Here is a 22,861-nt window from a genome sequence, read left to right as displayed (position 1 = left end):
TTAAAATTTGATTTGCAGAAATATTTTGTTTTCGAATAAGAATATCTAGGAACGTTGCAAGCAATAAACTTGAAAAAATTGCATGTAGCAATGACACGGCCAAGACTGAGTCTGGTGAAAAAGACCAGAGTTTTGATCTATGACCAGAATTTATAAATTTCAACTGAGTTTTGAACTCAGATCAATGACCAGAATACTTTAATATTGGTAAAAATTTATATATTTTTATAAAACTTGTTTAGCAATAAATTCATTATTTATCTCAAAAAGGCTTAATTTTAAAACAAAGGTTTAACAGGTTAGCTGCTGTACTAAAACAATTTTTTAGTACTAGAGCATTGTGCAGTTATTTTTTTTATAAGCCTACTCATATAATTGAATTATTCAGATTTTTTTTTTTTTTATTGCTAAGTTTATTTAGCTTACTTTTTCACCAAAAATTATTACTAGATAAGAACTAAAATAGAGCCTTGTTGTATCTCTCTTTTCTCTTTTTTGTCTCCCTATCTTTTTCTCTCCTTTCTTTCTCTTGTCGCGTTGTTTCTCCTTTCTCTCTCTTTTCTGGTTTTTTGAATCTCTCTTTTCTCTCAAATATTTCTTTTTTTTCTCTCTTTTTTCTCTTTCTTTGGTTCTCTCTTTGTCTCTATCTTTGTCTCTCCCTTATGTCTGCTAATGTTGTGAAAGTTGAATATTGTGTGCTAGCATGGTTTGATCGGCGTTAGAGATTTCTCAGGCATTAAGAACTAAGTATTGCTTAAGTAGGATACTTAAAAATCAGGATGTAAAAAATGAAGATCAAAATGTTACAAGTTTAAAGATCGATTTAAGGGGATTTCAAAGTGTTCATAAGTTATTTTAAATAGAATCGCTCACTAAAAAACCAAGTACTGTATTTAGAAAATACTTAGATTTTTTAACAATTTTGGTAAGTGATACGTAAGTGTTAGATCTTAGAGTTTTGTTTAAGCATTTGACCTAAATCTAACGAATGAGCAGATGTAGAGGGCGTTTGTTTTTTAAAATTTAATTATCAAATTTTTTTCAGTTTAATTATTATTTTAACGTAAATGTTTTATATTCTTATTTTATTTTTATAGGAGTTGATATAAGTAATTTAAGAAGTTCAGATGCTGATGCTTTTCTTTCTGACGCAATTCGAAAATTTATGCATGAACTTAATAGAATTTGCAAATAATGCATGAACTTAATGGAATTTGCAACTTAATGGAATTTGCAAATAATGGAATTGCAAGTCTCGGTTATACTTCTGAAGATATACCGCAATTAGTTGGTGGTACAATTCCTCAAACACGGGTTACAAAGTTAGCTCCTGGTGGTGAATATACTCCGGAGGAATACGCAATGATATATGAGCAATCTTCGACAATATATTAGCTTTTACAAATTATTGTATGTTTAAGCAAGAGTTTTAGCTCTCGCCCACACTCCTCTAAAACGGTTTACGGGAGCAATTTATGGCTCTTGCAAAAGTACAATTTTTTCTCTCTAAAGTATAATTATCATTGCAACTAAGATAAAAAATGCAGCCATTTTAATAATTATTTTTAACAATTTTTTATTAATTTTAATAATTATTTTTTATAATAGTTAAAATTTTAATAATAAACTATAATATATATAAACTATATATAAAACTGTTAAAATACCTGCATTCTATTATAATAAGAAAATATAAAACTTTTTTTATAAGCATAAAAAAACAATGCTCGTCAAAAGAACTTTTTCATGCTGCAATAAATGACACTTTTTATGTATATATTTTTGTAATATTACCGTAACCGTACCGTTTTAAAGACACACACATTACTCAATGCAAATAAGGCATGGTTCACGTTTTTCTGAATAAAAATATTAGTTTTTTCAATTACAATATACGTAAGTTTTTTTATCAAAAGTATGACATACTTGGTATTTATGGAAAGATTATTTTAACTGCTATTATATTCTGGTAAAAGTAATGCGATTATAACAAATTGCCAAGCGTAGTTTTATTTAAAAAAGATGTAATTTTTAACATAAAGTACCTTGGGGCTTGGCTATAGATAAGTCTATGGATTTGATTTTTTCATAAAAGCACGTATTGGTGTTTGTTTTCAATGAATGTAACTTAACATTTATTATCAAACATTATTTGGGAAAATTATCATTGAAAAATCATTTTTGTGAGAATTGAAGTTATTATTTTCAATACCACACCTAAATAAGTGTGTTAACCAACAGGGGTGGCGGAAGGAAATAAAAAGTGGGGGGGGGGGGGGTGGCTGAAAATATTATCAACTATAAACATATTTCACTAATATTTAAAATTAAAAGAATATGTTACAATCTAAAAATAATTTAACGTTTTCCAAAGTAAGAAATTCTGGCGACTTTACTTTTTCCATTTATAAAATCTTTTACTATAGCTTTTACATCTATTTCCGTGATGTTCAATTTATAAAATTAAAGAAGTAGAAGATGATTCAATTGCTTCTGAGTCGAGGTCGACTGACTATATGACTTCATCATTCTTAGATGAGAGAAAGATCTCTCGGCTGTGCAGAATTTCAATGGTATCGCCAAGTAAACTTTTAGAAGTTTTGATATTTCAGAAAACATTATTGAGATTCCTTTAGAGTCGTTTAACATATCAATTATAGTTGTGATTGATGTTTCCTGTTTAATGTTCATTTTATATGTAATGTTATGAGTTTCCTTAATGAATTTAAATAGAATGAATTCAGCTTTTTATTTTTCATAAACTATATCACTTTTATAGAAAACCTTTATATTATCTAAAGCTTTTATGTCCGTATCACCATTTGCACTTGACAATAATAACCTTTCTAAAGCACTTATTAATTCCATTGAGTTTTCGGGGAACCGCTGATTTAATTGACTTTCTATAACATCAAGTACCTCGTAATACTAAGCTTGATAATATTTCATCGTGTCCCATTTGTGAATGTTCAAAGTATTATCATCAAAGCGAGAATGAGTTAAACGTCGGCGAGGCAAAGAAGCATGAGGTAAATTGCAACCAAATTTCTTAACTCCTTGATTAATACAAAATTTAAAAAATGATTTAAAACGTGTTTCTGATCTCATAGATAGTATATGACATTTTAATAACATTATTGATAAAGCAATTGTTTAAGCATCTACTTCAGCAGATTGCATATGTTGAGAGACTTGCTCAACAGTTGCAAACATATCATTGTAATTTTTTAAACCTTACCAGTCTCTTTGGAGCTAAACAAATGAAATCATACAACACCTTGCACAATTCCTGTCCCTCGTTCATACAACTGACTTGTTTACAAGCATCTTGAAGAAAAAGGTTGAGCCGATGTGCGTAATAATGAATAAAAATTGCTTCATTGACATCATCTTGAAATCTTGATTAGCAACACCACTTAGATACCCTGACATTGAAGAGGCGCCAACGTAACTTTGCCCCCGCACCATTTTCTTGTATAGTCCACATCTTAATAAAACATCATATAATGCATAAAAAAGCGACTTACTGTCGGTAGCATCAACTGCTACCGACAGTAAAATCTTCGTATATTATAAAATTTTCAGAAACTGATCGAACACATATAGACATTTGCTCAATACCGAAAATGTCTCGAGTTTCATCGCATATTACAGAAAAAAAAGTTCTTGATTTAATAGCGCAAAGTACATTTCTTAGCAAATAATTTGCCATTAGTTTTATCATCTCGTTAACAATATAATGAGACATATACTTACTGTTTGACAGCCAGCTCGATAGAGGTGGATAATCTTCACTTTTCATTAATAGTAACTGATTAAGGTTGCCTTCAATTTCATCATTCCGTCGAATAGCTAAGCCTTGTTGAGTAACACATTTTAATGCAGAGATTAGACGAATTTAGCACTCGTAATGCTCATCGCATTGCTTATTATGCATATCCTTATCATTTGATGTATGGTTTTTAAACCTGCAGCACGTAGTGAAAATAATTTTTCCTGTGCCTCTTTATGAAATGATGGTAGGTCCTGTTTTCTCAGTTTTTCTCCAGCCTTTTTCCAATTGTCATAACCAATTATCTAAAAATTTTGTTCACGACATTTTGAAAAAGATACCAGATTTTTCTTGACAGCACCAATGCAAATATAGCAAAATACTTTCTTTTTGGAATACCATAAATGAATCCAAGGGTTATCTATAATCCATTTTTCATTGAAAAATCATTTTTCATTAAAAAGTTGTTTGCCATACATTTTTTTGGTTGTTTCAATATGCAATAACCAGGAAAAGATTTTTCCTGCTTGTACTTTCTCGTTATAAACAAGTTTGCAATGATCCAGAGTCAAATAGAGTTTGTAAGAATTTACTAAAGCCTTAACTTACATTGTTTGTAAAAGCTTGCTATTTTTTATGCAAAGACATTAACGAAAAGCATAAAATGAGAAAGAAAACTTGGAAGACCTGTGAAATTTGAAATTATTAAAACAAATGAAAAAAAAAGTTTGTTGAAAGTAAAAGGCTATTTTCAGCCACAACTTTTAAAACATTAATGGTATGAGAACAATTTAAACTTTAAAAATTTATGATAAAATTTATTTATGAAGGTAAATAAAATTTATTAATAAAGGTCCTTTATAGAGCAATAAAATTCAGAGTTATTATTGGTTACATATTTGTATTCATAGTTTGTAATAATATGATACAGTATGCTACTGTAAATTGTTTCTCTTGTATTATATACATTGTATTTAAATAAAATTTCTGAAATCTTTATCAATTCTGGTACTTTAAGAGGCTAAAAAAAAAATGATATATAAAATTCAGCAAGTAATCAAGGGGAGTACTACTGCATCGACTAAGAGTTTGATGTATGGCGAAAACTGATTTTTTCCAAGAAAACCAAAAGAATAATAAATCATTAATAAAAGTTAGGATAATAAGTCAGTAATAAAAGTTGGCAAGTGTGTATCTGTATACACTCTAGTATATCTATACATACTCTCTCTCTCTCATTCTCTCTCTCTCTCTCCCTATATATATATATATATATATATATATATATATATATATATATATATATATATACATATATATATATATATATATATATATATATATATATATATATATATATATATATATATATATATATATTAAATATAAAAAAAAAATTTTCGCAGCACTTTAATTAGTCTAGTTGACAAGTTTGATGAAATAACCCTGAATCCAGAATTAAGTTAAGTTTTGTTGAGGTCAATGATAGTTACGAGAAAGATATTCTATGACGAAATAGCAATGATGTTACGCTTTCTTTTGATAATATATTTTTAGGAAACCAAAAATGGATTCAAAGAATATAAGGTAAAGGAGCATCTAAAATTATGTAGACAAGTATATATAAGTGGGTTACCCAAAAGCGTACAAGTTAACTTCATTTTGAAAAACTGATACCTTATTTTTTCTGACTACTGATAAGTGTAAAGGTCAATAGTTCCTAATTATATTTGCATGTAAATAGTTATAGAAGAAAAGAAAAAGCCAGCAATAGTTATTCTAATTAAGGTAAAATTAAAAGTTTTTATTTTGTTTATGTTTTGAAATTTTGTACCGGAGAGGGTATTTTTCCTCGAAAGAAAACCTCACTAATTTTTATTTAAATATCAAATATAAATTAGGAAAATAAAAACAAAAATAGACAAATGACAAAAATGTTTATAAAGTTTTATAGTTGTAAAAATAACTATTTTTCTTTTTTTTTATTTACTTATAAACAAATTTGAAAAGGTAGAGCTTAATGTTGGTCTTTAATGTAAATTGACGACTTTTGTTTTTATTTTAATAAATCTTTAATGCAGTCATTACATTGAACATTACCAGATATTTAAAAAACTGAAAAGTGTGTAATTAAATCTCTGATAGAATATCTTTTCTGCAAATCTTTCAGGAATAACTAATTGAACATTATTTCAAAGTAAAACAACTTCTTTGAATGAATTTGAAAATCTTTGTAGATTTTTAAAGAAATAAACATTGTTAATTTCAATCTCTCTTTTCAATTTATCATTTTAGTGATTCAATCAACCAAAAAAATCATCAACTGATTTATAAAGTTTTAAAAATAACTTTCTATTTGTTATATTTTTAACGCTGTTCTTTACATTTAAACAATCAAAAAATATATCCACCATATAGCAAATTTCTATATACTTCTGGTAGTAGTTAAATTAGATGATTCTGGTGGCATAATAAATAAAGTTCTATGGATCCAGCTCTTTCTGGTAAAATAAAATATTGAGTCCATTTTGTCTTTCTAAAGCTGAACAACCACAAATTGCATAATTTTCACCAGACATATCAAAAAAAGCAGTTTCATGAAAATACAAAACAGCTTGGTAAAATAACAGGCAAATTTTAACAGCAACAATCTTTCTGTGCAGGTTCGGAAGTCCGGAAACGAGAAAAATAGTTTGAAAGAGTTAAAACAATGCGCTTTTCTTCGCTTCCAAACTATATCTTTCTTATAACTACGTATGTAATTATGTTTTAGTATGGTTTTTCAGAGTTGGATCCAAGATTTTGAAGGAGGGGTGGCTACATTATAAAAAAATACTTGATTTTAACTTACAAAATTTTATGATTTTTTCCATGTTTTAGAAATAATTATTTGTCATCCAAAGCACATTATCTATTCATTGAAACATAATATACAAACATAAACTACTAAACATAGTCATAAAATAGAGATTGTGCTTGCATCCTACGTGGATGTAGTGCAATGACATTATTTACAATTTTTTCTGTTAAAACACAGTCGGGTAAATTGTTATAATGCATCCCAATCACACACAAATCTGACAATCTATCAGTTGTCATCGTTGTTCGTAAATTTGAATGAATGCGGCGTACACAGGAAAATGAACGCTCCGCCTCACAACTGCCAATCGGCAAAGTTGCCAGAATGAGGAATAACTCACGAATATTGGGAAAGAATGTGGATTCAACTTACGAAGGGCAAATATATATATAGCAATGCAGCATATATCATTTATCAAACAATACAATACAATTTATCTTAAAATTAAATAAGTAAACCCCCTAAAAATTACTTTTTTATTTTCAAAATTTTTAGTGCATTCTTACGACACTATTTTTTGTGGGTGACAGATATCCAGTGTTTCCACATAAAAAGTAAAATACAATCATGATCGGATGCCAGTAAGTTATAAATAATGGTATCGGCTCTTTCAAAACCTGGCACTTTCATACACACTCTCCCCTATTTGTTAAAATTATGGAAAAAAGGCTGCTACCCCTCTCCAGCGGGTGGGGTGGCTTTAAAATTTTGCCGTGCCATGGGGTGGGTTGGCTTTAAAATTTTGCATGCTTTTGTTAACGCATGCAAAACCCAGTGGCGGATCCAAGGGGGAGGGGTGGCTAGTTACTCCTCCCCCTGGATCCACCACTGGGTTTTTGCATGCGTTAACAAAAGCATGCAAAATTTTACTTATAATTAATGCATTTACAATAACCTTAAAAGAAACCGTGCTTAAATATTACGATTGCTTTTTTCTATGGTGTGCTTTTTTTTTTAATTTTCTTATTTTTTTTAAAGTGAAGTAATGTTTATTTGCATATTAAAAGCGCTTTTAATATGTTTGGAAAAAATATTTTAGTTTTACTAAAAAATCTACAATCTAATAGAATTAAGGGTCCGTGTATCGTTATTATTTTGAAACGATATTGTAACGATACGATAACTGGGTTTTAAAAAAATACCGATAGCTATAACGATACGATAAAGGGCTTTGGAAATGCAAACGGTAATATAACGATAAAATATCGTTATAAGCCGATAATATCGTATGATTTTTTAATCAGTCATATGCATTAGTAAACACAATAAATGTTGGCAGAAAAATCTGATCTAAGTGCTAAATATGTATATTTTCAAAATTAAAACGCATAATTTTTGGCTTTTTTTCTTTCAAAGTTTTAATAAAGTCAGCCATTATGGTCGTCAAAATAACCCATTTATATTTATTTAAACCATAATATAAATACATTTGTATCACAAATGATATTAACGTTAATGTTTGTTTAAATTAAAATTTACTACAGCAGATGTTTCTTTTTTAGTTCAACCAAGTTTTTTTAAGTTTGTGATGAACAGATTCACCACATTGTTCTACATAGTTACCTAAGCTAATATTATTGTGTTCTACAAAGAGGAGAATGTGACACACTAAAATACGTATTTTCGACGAAACTGTCAAGTCATAGCCAAATACATCTTTTGTATATAGTTGAAGACTAGAAAATAAACTTTTGAAATCTTCAATTTTAACAGAAATATCTGTACCCATTTTCAAACCAAACACAGCTGATTTCACTAATGAAAACTTACGCAAACAATTAATTATCGGCAAAATATTGATTGTTGCAGTTAAGGTAACATCTCTCTCCAAAATATCTAATAGAGACATAAATCTATTAGCATTGTTTCCATCTAAACCTACACCATGGTACCCTCTCATTAATATGTAATGTGTTTTTAACCAGCTTTGAAAAGCTGGCCAAACATATAAAAACAAAGTACAGAGTTTATCCACAACTCCCATCATAATGTGAAGCTCAGGTGGAGGAACAATGTGCTCAAGAAAAGTTCCTTGATCTTCTTTTAAGTAAATTAAACGAGGATTTATTACATTTTCCTGCATTTTTAATCTTTTTTTCAACCATATACATATTGATCTTAACACAAGTCTATGGAGCCCAACTTTCTTAGTTTCCTTGCTTCAAGGGAGCAATCTCCTTCACAATATAGACAGGCATATTTGCCAGAGTGACTTGAAAGTCTAAAAACACTGTTTGCACACTTTAAATCAAATGCCACACTGAAATTCACTTCTTCAAGTTGAAGAGGTGCCAATAATTTTTGAAAACATTAACAATAACTGTTAAGAAGTTTTGACCACCATCTAAAGATATTCAGAGTTTCCTGCAATTCAGTCATTTTAACATTAATGCTTGATTCTACAGCGCTTGTTAGATTCCTGCGTAAAGTAGAACATAATTTTTTGGTTTTATTTTTAGAAAGTTCCAATACATTTTATAGCTCCATAATAGTTTAGAAGGAGATATAATTTTCTTTCTTTTTGACTTAATTTCATTTACTTCAATGGTAACAGAGAGAAGATTTCCACCTTTAGACATCTTGAATTGCTCTCCACAAACAATGCTTTCACGTTTCATTTTACCCTTTAACAATCCAGATGCTACTTTTTCTGCATGTTTATCTCTAAGTGATTCACTAATATCTATGATATTTCTTGCAGCTTTACTTTTGCAACAATCATGAGAAACTCCTCTATCTAAAATTAATAGTAAGAATTTTATAACAATTTTTGAAATAAGTATAAACAATAAAAAACCTATTGAATCAAACTGTAAAATAACATTAGGAGAAAAAATGTTTTAACTAATCTTATTTTAATCTTATTTCTAAATTATAAATTAATTTCTAAATAAATTAGATACTTAGAGTCCACAGATTTTATATATATATATATATATATATATATATATATATATATATATATATATATATATATATATATATATATATATATATATATATATATATATATATATATATATATATATATATATATATATATATATATATATATATATATATATATATATATATATATTAAAGCATCTTTGATAAACTCTCTAACCAGCTAGAAAGGTATGCAGTTTCACTTTTGTTCAGACTAAACAAGTTTCTTCTGCAGTGGGAACACACTAGTGAAGGACAAACTTCAAGATCAGAATCAAAATTTGGCCAAATATATTCGTGAATTTTCTCACATACTGAGGGTGATATGGGCGCTTGATCTGATACCTTTATTTATCAGACAAACTACACAAGTTGATAATTTAAAGTTTGCTGCCATGTTGGAAAATGATACTTTTTATCTAAAAAGCAGCCGTAAATGGTTTATTTTGATTACCATAATGGCGGACTATTAAAACTTTGGAAGAAAAAAAGCCAAAAATTATGCGTTTTAATTTTGAATATATACATACTTAGCATTTAGTTCAGATTTTTCTGACAACATATATTGTGTTTACTAATGCATATGATTGATTAAATGAAAAAAAATCAGGAGTGGGGAGAGTTTCAATTGCGATCAATTTGGAGAATAGTGACTAACTTTTTTAAACGAGAGTAATCAATAAATACCGATATGCAACAATATGAAAAGATACATTGTCCTATTTCATAATTTATTTAACTTAAGGAAATACAAATTTATACAAAATTTCTGAGTTTTTGCTTCTGTCTAAAATTCCAAACTATTCATTGTCTTTAACTGCCAGATCAACCACATTTGGAGTACTGGCACGAGAGGTCGCAGGAGACAGAGAGGCAGGTCCTTCATGGACAGCAGCTTCATCGACTTGTTCTTCAGCAGAAGTGTGCAACCATTTCTTGATCTTGACTTTGCCATAGTTTTGCTGGATGTACAGGAGTTTTTCAACTTGTTTTGGTTGCAACTTGGTTCGTTTGTAGGAGACAATAACACCTCAAGCACTAAAAGCTCTTTCTGACAAAACACTAGGTACACCTGCACCTAGTGCTTTGTCAGAACACAAAGCCGTTTTCTGCCAACAATGGAAACTTGTGTTTGTTGGTCCTCCAGAAGTCTAAGACATCCAATCCAGTGACTGCAGGTACCTTGAGGTACATTTCCTATTCAATAGTAATGGAAGACTGATCAGCTGAGGCGGAGGTAACTCTAACTAGAATATCACTAACAAAGTCAAAGAAAGGGTTGTCATCAGGTTGGAAACCTTGAAATTGTGCCTCTTCTAGTTGCCAGACTTCCATCTCTTGTGTTGCCTGAATCCATTCTTGATGATTCTGAGATTTTGGAATAAGAGCGTCATAGGCCTCATCAAATGTACCAATCTTCAAAGCCTGACCCTTGTACAGAGGATTCAGCAAGTTGGCGAATTAATAGTGCAAGTTGGTTGCTCCAGATTCTGGAAACCGGAAATCAATGGCTTTAACTAGTTTTTGGTAAAACATCTCAGCAGTAGGAGAGAGGCCACCACGAATAGCTTGCCAAAATCGGTAGATCAATTCATACAGATGAGAGATAACTCTGTGAATGGAGACTTTCTTGTCAGCAGAAAAGATTTCCGAAATGTCCAAGATTTTTCTTAAAATTGGCGAAATTTTGTCAAAGAAGTCAAACTCATTCTTACTGGAAATAGCGGGTGCATTTTTGTTAGGGTCAGAAACTGGGTTTTTCCTGATTGAGCTCAAAGGTCTTCTCATCCTTACAATACTGTCAATCATCATTAATGTGGAGATCCAGCGGGTTTTGACAAATGAGATAATTTTCTCATACTTTAACTCCTCCTTGTCAACTATGTTGTTTTCATCCAACATGTTTTGAATCTCCTTCTTGGTTCGCTGTTCTGACAAAGAGGACTTGTGGCAAAGAGATGACAGTTCTGTGGCTTTTTTAATGGCTGACTCCAGATCCAAACCTTCAACTGATTTGGCTTCTTTAATTTCACCTTCCACAACCAATTTCAAAAGGTGATCAACACAGAGCAGAGATTCATCAACAAATTTGCATTTAGGGATGGCTACCTTCATGTTGGAAGCTGAGTCATGAACACAAAAAACGTAGCTGTGTCCGGCATTTCCGGGAATCTAAGAGATATTTCTAAAAATAAAAAAAAAATTAACAAGTATAAATAATATACAAATTAAAATTTACAAATAACAATTTAATAACTTTAGCTATGATATTATATTATAAAATTATAACTAATGGTATAAAAATATTATATGTAACATATCACTAATATGTTAAACTGTATAAAAATTTGTCCAACAACAAATCAACAAGTACTACGTTATTAGCTTACTTAGTAATTGTAAGTTAAAGTATTAGTGTAAGTACTACTATACTAAGTTAAAAAAACTTTTATAAAAATTTACTTACTGATCCAGTCTGTTTGCAATAGCTTTTGCAGTATGGCGTCCAGAAAAGGGTGACACACCAATAACAAACATCCGGTGGTTGAAGTCTTTATTGATAAAGTGGAGGGTGATAGCTTGATTGGCGTCATTATTTCGACTTTGCCACATGTCAGAAGAAATGGCGAATCCAGGACTTTTTGGCAACTGTTTCTCCAAAAGTTGACCCACTACTGCTTTTATGTTTTTGTAAACTAATGGCAACTTAAAAGAAGAAAAAACAAATAAAAAACTGTTGTTTATACTAATTTATAGTTATTTAAAAAAACCAACAAAAAAAATTGGCGCGGACAGGTCTAGAAGCTAATGATTTAAAAATTAAAAAGGGAGGTACTAACTTACTAGGAATAATGGCGTCATGGAACTTATGGCGCCATTTTCATTGCAATTAATTCGGGTTTTAAGTTTGATTTAAAAGTTATAAAAATTCGTTAAAGCTGTTCACCTCTTAAACCAAATAAAACTACCCCAAAATTATTTACATAACCAAAAGTACAATAAATTATATATCTTACTTATAACGTGAGTATGTTGTGGCAAACTTGATCAGCATTTTTTGATTGAAATAAGCAATCAGATCCTGGAAGCCTTCATGCTCAACAAGACTAAATGGTAAGTTGTATCTGGCTAAGAACTTTGCAATTTCCAAATCACCTCAAAGTTGATCTCTGTCTTGTGGTTTATATTTTAACTAAGCATCAATCTTTTTGCTCTGATTGGCCTTTGATAGACTGCCCAGTTTTCTTGACTTTACTATTTTATCCATGACCAGACGAACCTTATCTCCACGATCCTTTTCATAGGACTCATCCTCGTCGTATATCTGTAAAATTAAAAAAAAGTTGTAAAATTTTTACAGTACAATGTTCTCGCTGTGAAGCGGCTAAAGCCTGAATATATTGAAGTATTTAAATTTTGAACATACTAAATATAGAAATACTCAATTTAAAATCTTTTTGTCATATAATACCTGTTCTAGCTCATTAAAAGCAACATCAGCCTTCCTCTTTTTCTCTGACTTGTCTTGTTCAATTTGGACAAATTCAACTGGATGCTTTTTTAAAAAATGGGACCTCATCCCAGAACTGCTATGATCTGCAACCTTGACAACTGCCGGACAGAGCTTGCACTTTGCTTGGACAACTCATTCACCAGTTGCACTTTGAGTCACCTCTTCTTCAAAGAAGTTCCAGATTTCCATTCTTGGACGCGGCATGATGCTGGCAACTGACTTATAATATCAAACTTCTAAACAAAATAAGAAAAAGAATCTTTTACTTCTCAAAAAAAAAAACTAAATCTGGAAAATAATTCTGTCCAACTAGTCACTTTGACTCCCTCTCAAAAACTAGCCTTTTCCCAAAAAAGTTTTTTACGATAAAATTTCTATTGGACATTTCAAACAACTGATATTTCAAATTTTACAACAATATCGAGTTATTAACATAATTGTTCAAAAATCTTTTCTTTTACTACTTTGAACAACCTGTAACAATAATAATTTTTGTTGTTTAAGTTTAACCATATTTCACTTAAAAAGTTTAATAACAAAGTAAAAATAGACATTTTGTACATACTACTATATTGCAACAAATAAAATAAAACAAAATTTATCATATCTTACCTTCAAAATTGATTAAATTTGATTATTTTAACAAAACCTTTGCTTTCTTTTTCAATGTTTTTTGTAGGGAATTATTTAGACTTTCCCAGACACTAAAGAGTCACTGTTTTCTTTTTGAACTTGATATTATTTTTTCCATCTGACTGCGAGTCATATAATTTACAAACTACAATCCCTTTTTATAGAGTTTTAAAACCGCGCCATTTTGACTCATTAAATACATTAAGACCATACATGCGTTAATACTTACATTCATTAACACCAACACACATTATTACCTTACATACATTAACACCCAAATTGCATCTTGAAGAAGATATTCCCGACATTTTTGACTTATGGTGATCAGCAAAGTTTTCAGCTGTCATCCTATTTAATTGGTCTGAAAGGATCAATGATATCTATTAACTAGATGCCTTACTTACACTTCCGCAGTGAAGCAAATTTTTAGCCAGCTAGGTTTGTTTTGCTAGCCTGAAATGACGCAATGATGAATCAAAGCAAAACAAAAATAAAGCATTGTCAGTTTAAATAAAATGGCTACCGACATTAAAAACTTTATAATCTTGCTTCACTTTTTCTTACGGAATTTTTGTGAAGTTAGACATCTAGATAATATATACAATTTGGAAGAATTAGCTTGTAAAACCGGTAAAGATAGGCAAAACGACATCTTGATTCGACTTGAAGATTTATAATATATTTGAACTAAAACTCGGCATTTAGAAAAAAAAAAAAATTGGAATATTGCAAAAGATATCGTTATTTTATATTTCATTATTTATCGGTATCTCTTGTTATTTTTATGTATTCCGATGGACCGATAAAAAAAAGCCGATATTATCATTTCAACCAATAAATTTTCAGTCAGTTATCGTTTAATAGACAAACTCATATCGTTTGATATATCGTTATCGTTTCAAAATATCGGTTCATACCGATATACCGATAAAAATACGCAGACATTTATTATAAACATTGAGAATATTTGAGCAAAAAAATGGGTTGCGTGTTAGTAGCTAAAAATTTATCATAATGCATGAATATATGCTGCTAAATTTTTTTATGAGGTATTACCATAACCAAAACTTAATAAAGATTGAGTAAGATTAGCTTGAGAAGGATGTCTTTTAAACAAACAGCGAATTCAAAACTACAAAAAGCCGCATTTTTTTGCATTTTTTTATAGTAATTTTTGAAAGTTTTTTTGACTTTAAGTAAGTGAAAAATTTTTTAACGTAGAAGTTAAGACATCTTAAACATACTGAAAAAAAAAAAAAGTTCCTTTTTATGAATAATTAAAAAAGAAAAAATTGAAATTATAACTTCTGCACTTTTTTAATAAAAATTTATTACAAAAATGACGTCTTTTTAATCCGTGTAGCGGTCCTGTTAGTAAACATAAATAACAAACCTATATATTTTTAAATAATATAAGCAGTATGATTCATTAAAAAATATTAATAATAATTTTATGTTTCAAAAAATTTTGAATTATGGCCAATTTTTTGAGGTTTTGCACCACTGTGCACTGTTTTCAAATGACTTTTTCATACATTTTCATATATGAAAAAATAACTACTATTGACAGCTGTCCTTAATATTTTACAAATGAAACTTTTATTCCTGAGTCTAAAAATAAAAAAAAGTATATCACACAGTCAAGCTATTTCACTTACTTTCATCTTGCCATCGGGACCAAAGTTTCATTCAACAGTACACTTTCCTTTCATTGATCATCTTGATTAATGAAAGCTAAAGATGTTGTTGAATGTCTTCAATGACAAAAGATGAAAAAGAATATCAGATAAAGTTAATTTATGTGACCAATAAGGTGAAAGAAAAAAAAACGCGAAATGAATGCTCAAAAATTTGATTTCTTGCGAGGAAAACCATCAAACCCTTAAAAATTAAATTAAAATCCTAATTGTTGTACATAAATTCAATATAAAAAAAAAGTTTGAAATAGAAAGCTTAAATGGTTTCAGAAAACCTGACCGGATTGGTCCGTGTCGACCCGATATTTCCCAAATTCATAGTTAGATAGTATAAAAACTTATAATCAATAAAAAAATTTACTAAAAAAGTGATCTGATATATGGGTTTGTTTGCTCACAATTAATAAAGCTGATACTTGCCTCCTATCCCTGTTCAGGATACACCAAAATAAAAAAATTAAAGGTCATGACTTTTTATTATCCCCAGTTGGCACTGTAAAAAATAGATCAACCTTGATTTGAAATTAACTAAAAGGTAAACGGTTTTATTAACCTTATAAAAAGGTCACCCACTTCGGCTCTTAATTACATACTGGGTACCATATGTCTGAAAAAATTCAAATCAAAAGTATTTCAACTTGGGTCTTAAAAGAGGAAAAGTGTAAAGCGATTTTGAACATAATCTTTATATTTTTTATATTTATAATTTATTTATTTTTTTTATATATTTTATTTATTAAATATATATTTTTTATTTTTATATACTTTATTTATTAAATATATATATATATATTTATAATTTTATATTTATAATAATTATTAAAAAAAACCCGTTTTTTCTTAAAACTATTTCCATGGAATCAATTTTCGTTAAAAATTTTTATTATGTATAAAAATTTTAATTTACTTATTTGCTATTTTTTCTTCTGAAATTTGCTGTAACATTCAGCTTTTTTACGCTTTCAATTTTTAAGAATTCAGTTTGCTAGTTTAGGTTTAAAGTTAAGTTTAATTATTTTTCATCGGGCCATCTGGGAAAGTAACAGTCCTAGTGTGCGAAACTTGAACAAGATTGCTCAATTGATAAAATGAGAAATTTTACCATTAGATATGATATTGCAATATAACTCCTTACTGCTGTAGCATTCAGTTGTTATAATAATATATAACGAGCTTTTAATTGATTTGTTCAGTTTTTTCTTTGGAATTAGGGTAGTTTAGGTAAAGACGTAAAAACATAGTTTTTAAAGAAAAAGACGACGGCGCTATATTCTATGTTTATTTATAAGTATTCTGAATTATGTTGTTGGTCTGCAGCATGCTATTTTGATGAAACAAAAGGCTTTTTAATTTAAAAACGATAAAAATGATTATTAAACAATAAAGCTTCATGAAAAAACGACCAAGTTTTTTATCCCATGTCGTAAAAAATATAAAAATGTAAAATAATGATAAATTTTTTTATTTAATTTAAAATAAATTTTAAATACATGTTTAAAAAAAATAAAATATCAATTTATAAAGGCTATGTTTCCCAAGCCTGTTTTTTTTTCTCTATCGAGTTGACTTCATTTTTAACGAAGGCCTCGTTATTATAACTTTTATCGCAGCTTTTTATATTATTCATATAAATTCCAGATTTACATTTGGAATCATCACTAAAAACATTTCTATCATTTGATTGTTCAATTAAAATCTTATTTTTGTTAAATAAAAACTTATAAGCCGATGCAGAAAATATTGCTACGAATAAAACCGATAGAACTATGATAACAGCTAGTGTAGTGTCAGAAAGACCTCCCAACTTCTCACGATCCTTATTCTTAACTAAATAGAAAAATACAAATAAAAATTTCCTAAAACACAAAAAAATCCGAAAAACTATAAAATTTACTTACTTTTTATTCTGCAAATTAAACCATCAATTGGTTCGATACATCTAAAAAATAAAAAACTCGATTCATTTAATAAATAAATAACAAGTACACAAAAAATTGGTAAAAATTGTAGTGAAAATAAATAACCCAATTAACAATTAGTTGCTGTCACAATATTAAATTTACTGTATTTTTCTCGAACCAAATAAACATGACACTAACAATAATATATTTAAAGTTAGTTTATTAGGTTACACTTCTCATAAAATTTCTCATACATTTCTCATGAAAAAAGAGCGAAGAAACTGAAAGAATTCAAAAAGTAAGTCTCTAATAAATATAGTACAACAGCCGCCATTATGAATAAAAATGATAAATGAACTTTTAACTTACAGTTCTCCTGTGCAACCGTTAGGGCATTGGCAAATTGATGAATTAATATTGCCGGGTTCTCCTTGCCAGATGCAAAACCCATCATTTTTATCTTCGCAGTCACATTGCTTCGTCTCAACTTCAAACTGAGAAAAAGCTGACAAACCGCATGGATCAATGACTTTAACCGCAAAAATAAAATTTCCAATTCTATTAGGATTCCAAGTTAAAATTCCTGCAGTAGATATTTTCATTCCATGACTTTCACCTTCAAATTTATATGTCAAGGGTTGATTTTCAGGATCATAAGCTGGTATCTCATACTTCCATTGCTGTCCTTTAAACGCGTATAGCATCGGCGTACTTTTCTTAAACCATGGAGCAATGTTGTCTAAGAAAAACTAAATTTTTAGTACTTAAAAAATGCACAACTACAAATATTTCCAAATAACATTTGTGGTGCACAAGTGTTTCTCTTGACACCGCACAACTATATACAAACCTTTACCATATTATAAGAGTTTTCTTAAAGTCTGTTAAAAAAATTTATTTTACCTCAACTCTACAAAATTTTTAAACTTTAAACAAATAGTAAGTAAATAGAAACCTTTCCCTCTTTCTAATTAAACATATCCTCTTGCTATTTAAATATAGGAAGATGTTTATATAGGGAGAAGGGATGTTTAATTAGAGATATAAAAAAGAACGTTTACCATTAGAAGATATGAAGACATAATTTTTGAAAACCTGATATATACTTTACTCAACAAATATTGCTTTCCATAAAATTTTAGTTTTTAGAATTGTGTTGTTTTTCCTGATTAAAAGCTTGTTTCTCCGCGCAGCGGCCTTGTTCATCAGAGTTCGTGTTTCGGAGTTATAAAGTTGAGAGAGGATTGTAGCCACAACTAAAGTAGCCTCCTCGACTGTAGTGACCTTTATGGCTTTGGGGAGGTGAATATACTTTTGGGGAGGTGAAAAAAATTAAAACTTTGACCATATTGGAGTATATGATATAGATTTGTATAATCTATTTAAGTATTAAATAGATTATGCGTAAATATTTTTATAACTATTCAACAATAAGTAGACATCAAATATAACACAATTATTAATCTATTTTTCTTGGATAGAATTTTGGCTAGTAAGCAACGTCTATCTTATTATACGCCAACATTTTTACTCGCTACATACATATGCACATCATCTAAACACCTTTATGCACAAATAGTCTTGAACATCTTGCGAACTCGAACATCATCCTTTATATTTTCTGCATTTACTTTTGCGTGTAAGGGTCAGCTTACGGGTTTGATTAAATTTTTATTGTTGTGAATGACAGAGCGTAACAGGACTTTTACAGTACTGCTTTTACTAGCGAGTTGTTTGAGCTGGTGTGCCAGTTTTTATTTGTTTATTATGCTTTTGTTATATTACCTGTGTTGCTTTTTTTGTTTTATTTTTTTTTGTTTTATTTTATTTATTTTTTTAACTTTGAGTGTACTTATGCAAAATAACTACAGTTACATACATAATTACTGTTTCCATGGGAAAAGTTGTATGTTTTTGGAACATGTTTGAGCTAACTTTTAGAACATGAAATCGAAATATATTTTCTATGCATAGATGTATTTCTATGCATAGGTGTATTTCTATGCATAGGTGTATTTCTATGCATAGGTGTATTTCTATGCATAGGTCTATTCTGTCATAGATAATTTGGAGTAAGGCTGGGATCGTTAGATATAGTTCAATGATGAGTTTTTTACACTGGTATCCAGTAATACTTGATTTTACTGTACTTGTACATTCAATACTTACATTGACAAACTTTGGTATGTGTGTGTATAAACAATGAGAAAAGATTTTAATTGTACAAAGTAATTTTTTAATAAAATTAAGACTTTTGAATAAAATATTGTGTCATGCATTAATTAAAAAGAACTTTTTTTTTTGTCAAATTTTTTATTTGTTAAAAAACCTTCAGGAAAAAAAGTAAAAATTTCCTTTACGCTTTTGAATCTCCTGATTAGGAGTTTTAAAACTAAAAGAAGGGGATAAAGACACTTGCACATAAAATAAGTGTTCAAAAAAAGCGTTACAGGCTAAAGCTAAGTACAAATACCAGTTCATTAAAAAAAATGAGAAACAGTTTCAAGTTTATATATTATATTAATATACTTTAATATTTAGTTGGCCCTCCTTTTGCTTTAATTATATCTAACAAGCCGTTTGGCATTGATTCAACTGATCTATTATAATAGATCATTTACCAAAAAAGAAGATTTGGAGAAAGCTGTTATTAAATAATGGTCTAACATCGACAATAATCAAATCAAATGTCTAATTGAATCAATTCCAAAACGCTAGTTAAATTTAAATAATGCAAAGAAGGCCATCTAAATATTAAACTATATTAATAAAATATAAAAAACTTGAAACTGTGGAATGGTGTTGGTATGAATGTGAAATGGTGCTTGTTAACTAGAATTAATTGATAGGACTATGAATACTGATTTGCATAAAAGTATATTGAAACGAAATTTAAAAACTTTTAAAAAACTTAGATTGGAAAACAGTTTTTTGTTTCAACAAGACAATAATTTAAAACACACTGCTATTGATGAAAGTGGCATAAATATTTCTGAATGGCCTTCACAGTGCCTGATTTGAATCCAATAGAACATTTATGGACTTTATTAGATAAAAAATATTTTTTAGATAAAAAATAGATTAAAATATTTTTTTTTGAATAATTCAAAAATAGTTATACCTTTTTTTTTATCTAATTAAGTCCATAAATGTTTTATTGCTTTTTTGTTTAGTGACGCGTTGTTGCATAATCCATATATATGACTGAGGTTATAGTATTTTAAAGTTTCATTAATTTTGAAGAAAATGAGTACTAAATATTTTAAAATCAAAAACTTTTTTTTTCAAATATTGTTAACTTGGTGATTCTTAATAACACTAGTGCTAAAATTGATTGTTTTATTCAATACTTTACTTATTTTAGATTTCAACAGTATGTATAATTTCAAAACTATTGTTTTGCAAACGAATTATTTCAGCAGATTTCAAATAAATGTAATTTTTTAAATGATATTTATGGAACCTTGCGATAACAAATATTATTGGAGAAAAAGTTTATAAAAATTGAAATACGCATGCATTTTATTTATTTATTCTTTAATGAATGTTACATAGTGACCCAAATTGGACAATTTTACGATATATGTATATATATTTGTTTATAAGTTAGTTAATTTTTTTTATCTAATGAAGATTTGTTGTTATTATTTTATAAATGTTGCTTATGTGTTCTGTTAGTTTTAGGTATACTTTAAAACTAATGCTGACTGTAATTTAAATATCTTTAAAATAATCTGTGTTTTTTCTGAACATCTGTTTTTCTTTGTTTTTATAACTTATCCTCCTTTATATAAAAAGTTTTTTCAATAAAAATGTTTTATATTCTATGTGGATTTTCATTGCTCAGTCTAGTTCAAGCACTGCATATTACCTTCGTCAAATATAACAGAAATAGTATTATACTTTCTGTTGATTTAAAATTTTGACAAATTTAGAGTATATGATATAGATTTACATAATCAAAACTTTTTTGTCCTAAGAAATGCATACAAGTATTAATTAATAACACTTGTGTATTATTATATAACTATAACATATGTTGTATATAACTACAAAATATATTAAATAATTATAACATATATATATACAATTATAATTATAACATATATAACCATAACATATATAATTATGATATATATATATATATATATATATATATATATATATATATATATATATATATATATATATATATATATATATATATATATATATATATATATATATATATATATATATATATATATACATATACATATATATATATATATATATATATATATATATATATATATATATATATATATATATATATATATATATATATATATATATAAAATTAGTATTTATATAATAATAAAATAATAAAAATATTTAAATTTGTGATATTAATGCATTTGAACTTTTAGTTGAGATAAATAAGGGGCTATCCTTTAATTACATTAAAAATTTTAGGCGATTTTTACCTCCACTCTTCCTCTTATCAATAATTTTTCAAACTTCCAGAAATCCCTCCCCCTTACTTCTTATAAAACTAGTTTGTTTTTATCTCTTTTCTTTGATTTATTTCCCATTTACTTAAACTTATTTTTTTTATATAGTTGTTAAATAATCAATTACCTTAAAGAAAAATGAATTATCATTATTTTAAGTTATTTTTTATAATTTTTCTCATTTGCTTTATATATTAAATAAATCAATTGTGACGATAGTCTTGAATATTTTTCATGATTTATGTACAGTGCAGAGTCACAACCCATAAATGTGCCAATCCTCCCCACTTAAACTTTAGGCCCAATTTCACAGTTAAAACTAACTATTTATAATAGATTCTAGTATAACAAAAAATCCATTTAAAAAATTGTATAAACCAGATGAAGACAACCTTTTGAGATGGAATGGGCAAAAGTTACATTTTATAAAATTTTTCAGTTTTAAAAGAGCTACCAACATCTTTATTTCAATATAATATTACTATTTCCGCATTCTGACATAAAAAGAACTTCATGAGGCTTACGAGCTGCAGGTTGCCGACCCTTGTTATAAATATTTAATAACATAACATGTACTTGCATCAATCTTTTTTGTTTGCAAAGCAGAATAACCAACAACAACTTTGAATAAATAATAAGTGTTAAGAGTAAATCTCATGTTTTTTTAGTTTTGTATGTGTTTTTGTTATCACAACATGATTTTAAAAAAATAGGAACTTAACTAGCTTTATTAAAACACTAAAAATTGAGTGTGTAACACAGGACTACAAACTCTGCCTAATTTTCCTTTTATTAAGTAATTAAATTTATTTAAAAAAGTAGCATTGTTGACCTCAACTCGTCCTGACCTCCCCCCTACCCCAAGTAAACTTATAATTAATGGACAGGGGCTGTCCAATAAATGTCAACAAAATAGGGATACCATTTTTTGACAAATGTGTGGGATATAAATTATGTTGTTATATTAGGAAAGAACGGGAATAAAATTAAAACTAGGATGCTTGAAAAATGGAGCCACCTTGCAGCCAAAAGGTTGTCATTTTGATCACCATCATTTAAAAAC

At 28.3% G+C, this 22,861-nt stretch overlaps 1 protein-coding gene across 2 annotated transcripts in view; it reads right to left on the bottom strand.

Annotated features, from left to right (window-relative positions):
* Positions 1–16,847: 16,847 nt before the first annotated feature.
* The window catches only part of LOC100208378 (von Willebrand factor D and EGF domain-containing protein), a 111,441-nt gene continuing 105,427 nt past the window's right edge, over positions 16,848–22,861 (bottom strand). For both annotated transcript variants that reach the window (XM_065795827.1, XM_065795828.1), the window contains 3 exons: positions 17,675–18,044; positions 17,303–17,343; positions 16,848–17,231 (listed from right to left, as the gene is read on the bottom strand). In XM_065795827.1, the coding sequence (XP_065651899.1) occupies positions 16,930–17,231; positions 17,303–17,343; positions 17,675–18,044 (713 nt within the window). In that variant the 3' untranslated portion in view covers positions 16,848–16,929. The remainder of the gene's footprint in view (positions 17,232–17,302; positions 17,344–17,674; positions 18,045–22,861) is intronic.

This window comes from Hydra vulgaris, chromosome 04, assembly GCF_038396675.1.
Source record: "Hydra vulgaris chromosome 04, alternate assembly HydraT2T_AEP".
NCBI lineage: Eukaryota > Metazoa > Cnidaria > Hydrozoa > Anthoathecata > Hydridae > Hydra > Hydra vulgaris.
The sequence above is the reverse complement of the archived record's forward strand: the minus strand, read 5'-3'. Positions and strand labels throughout refer to the sequence as shown.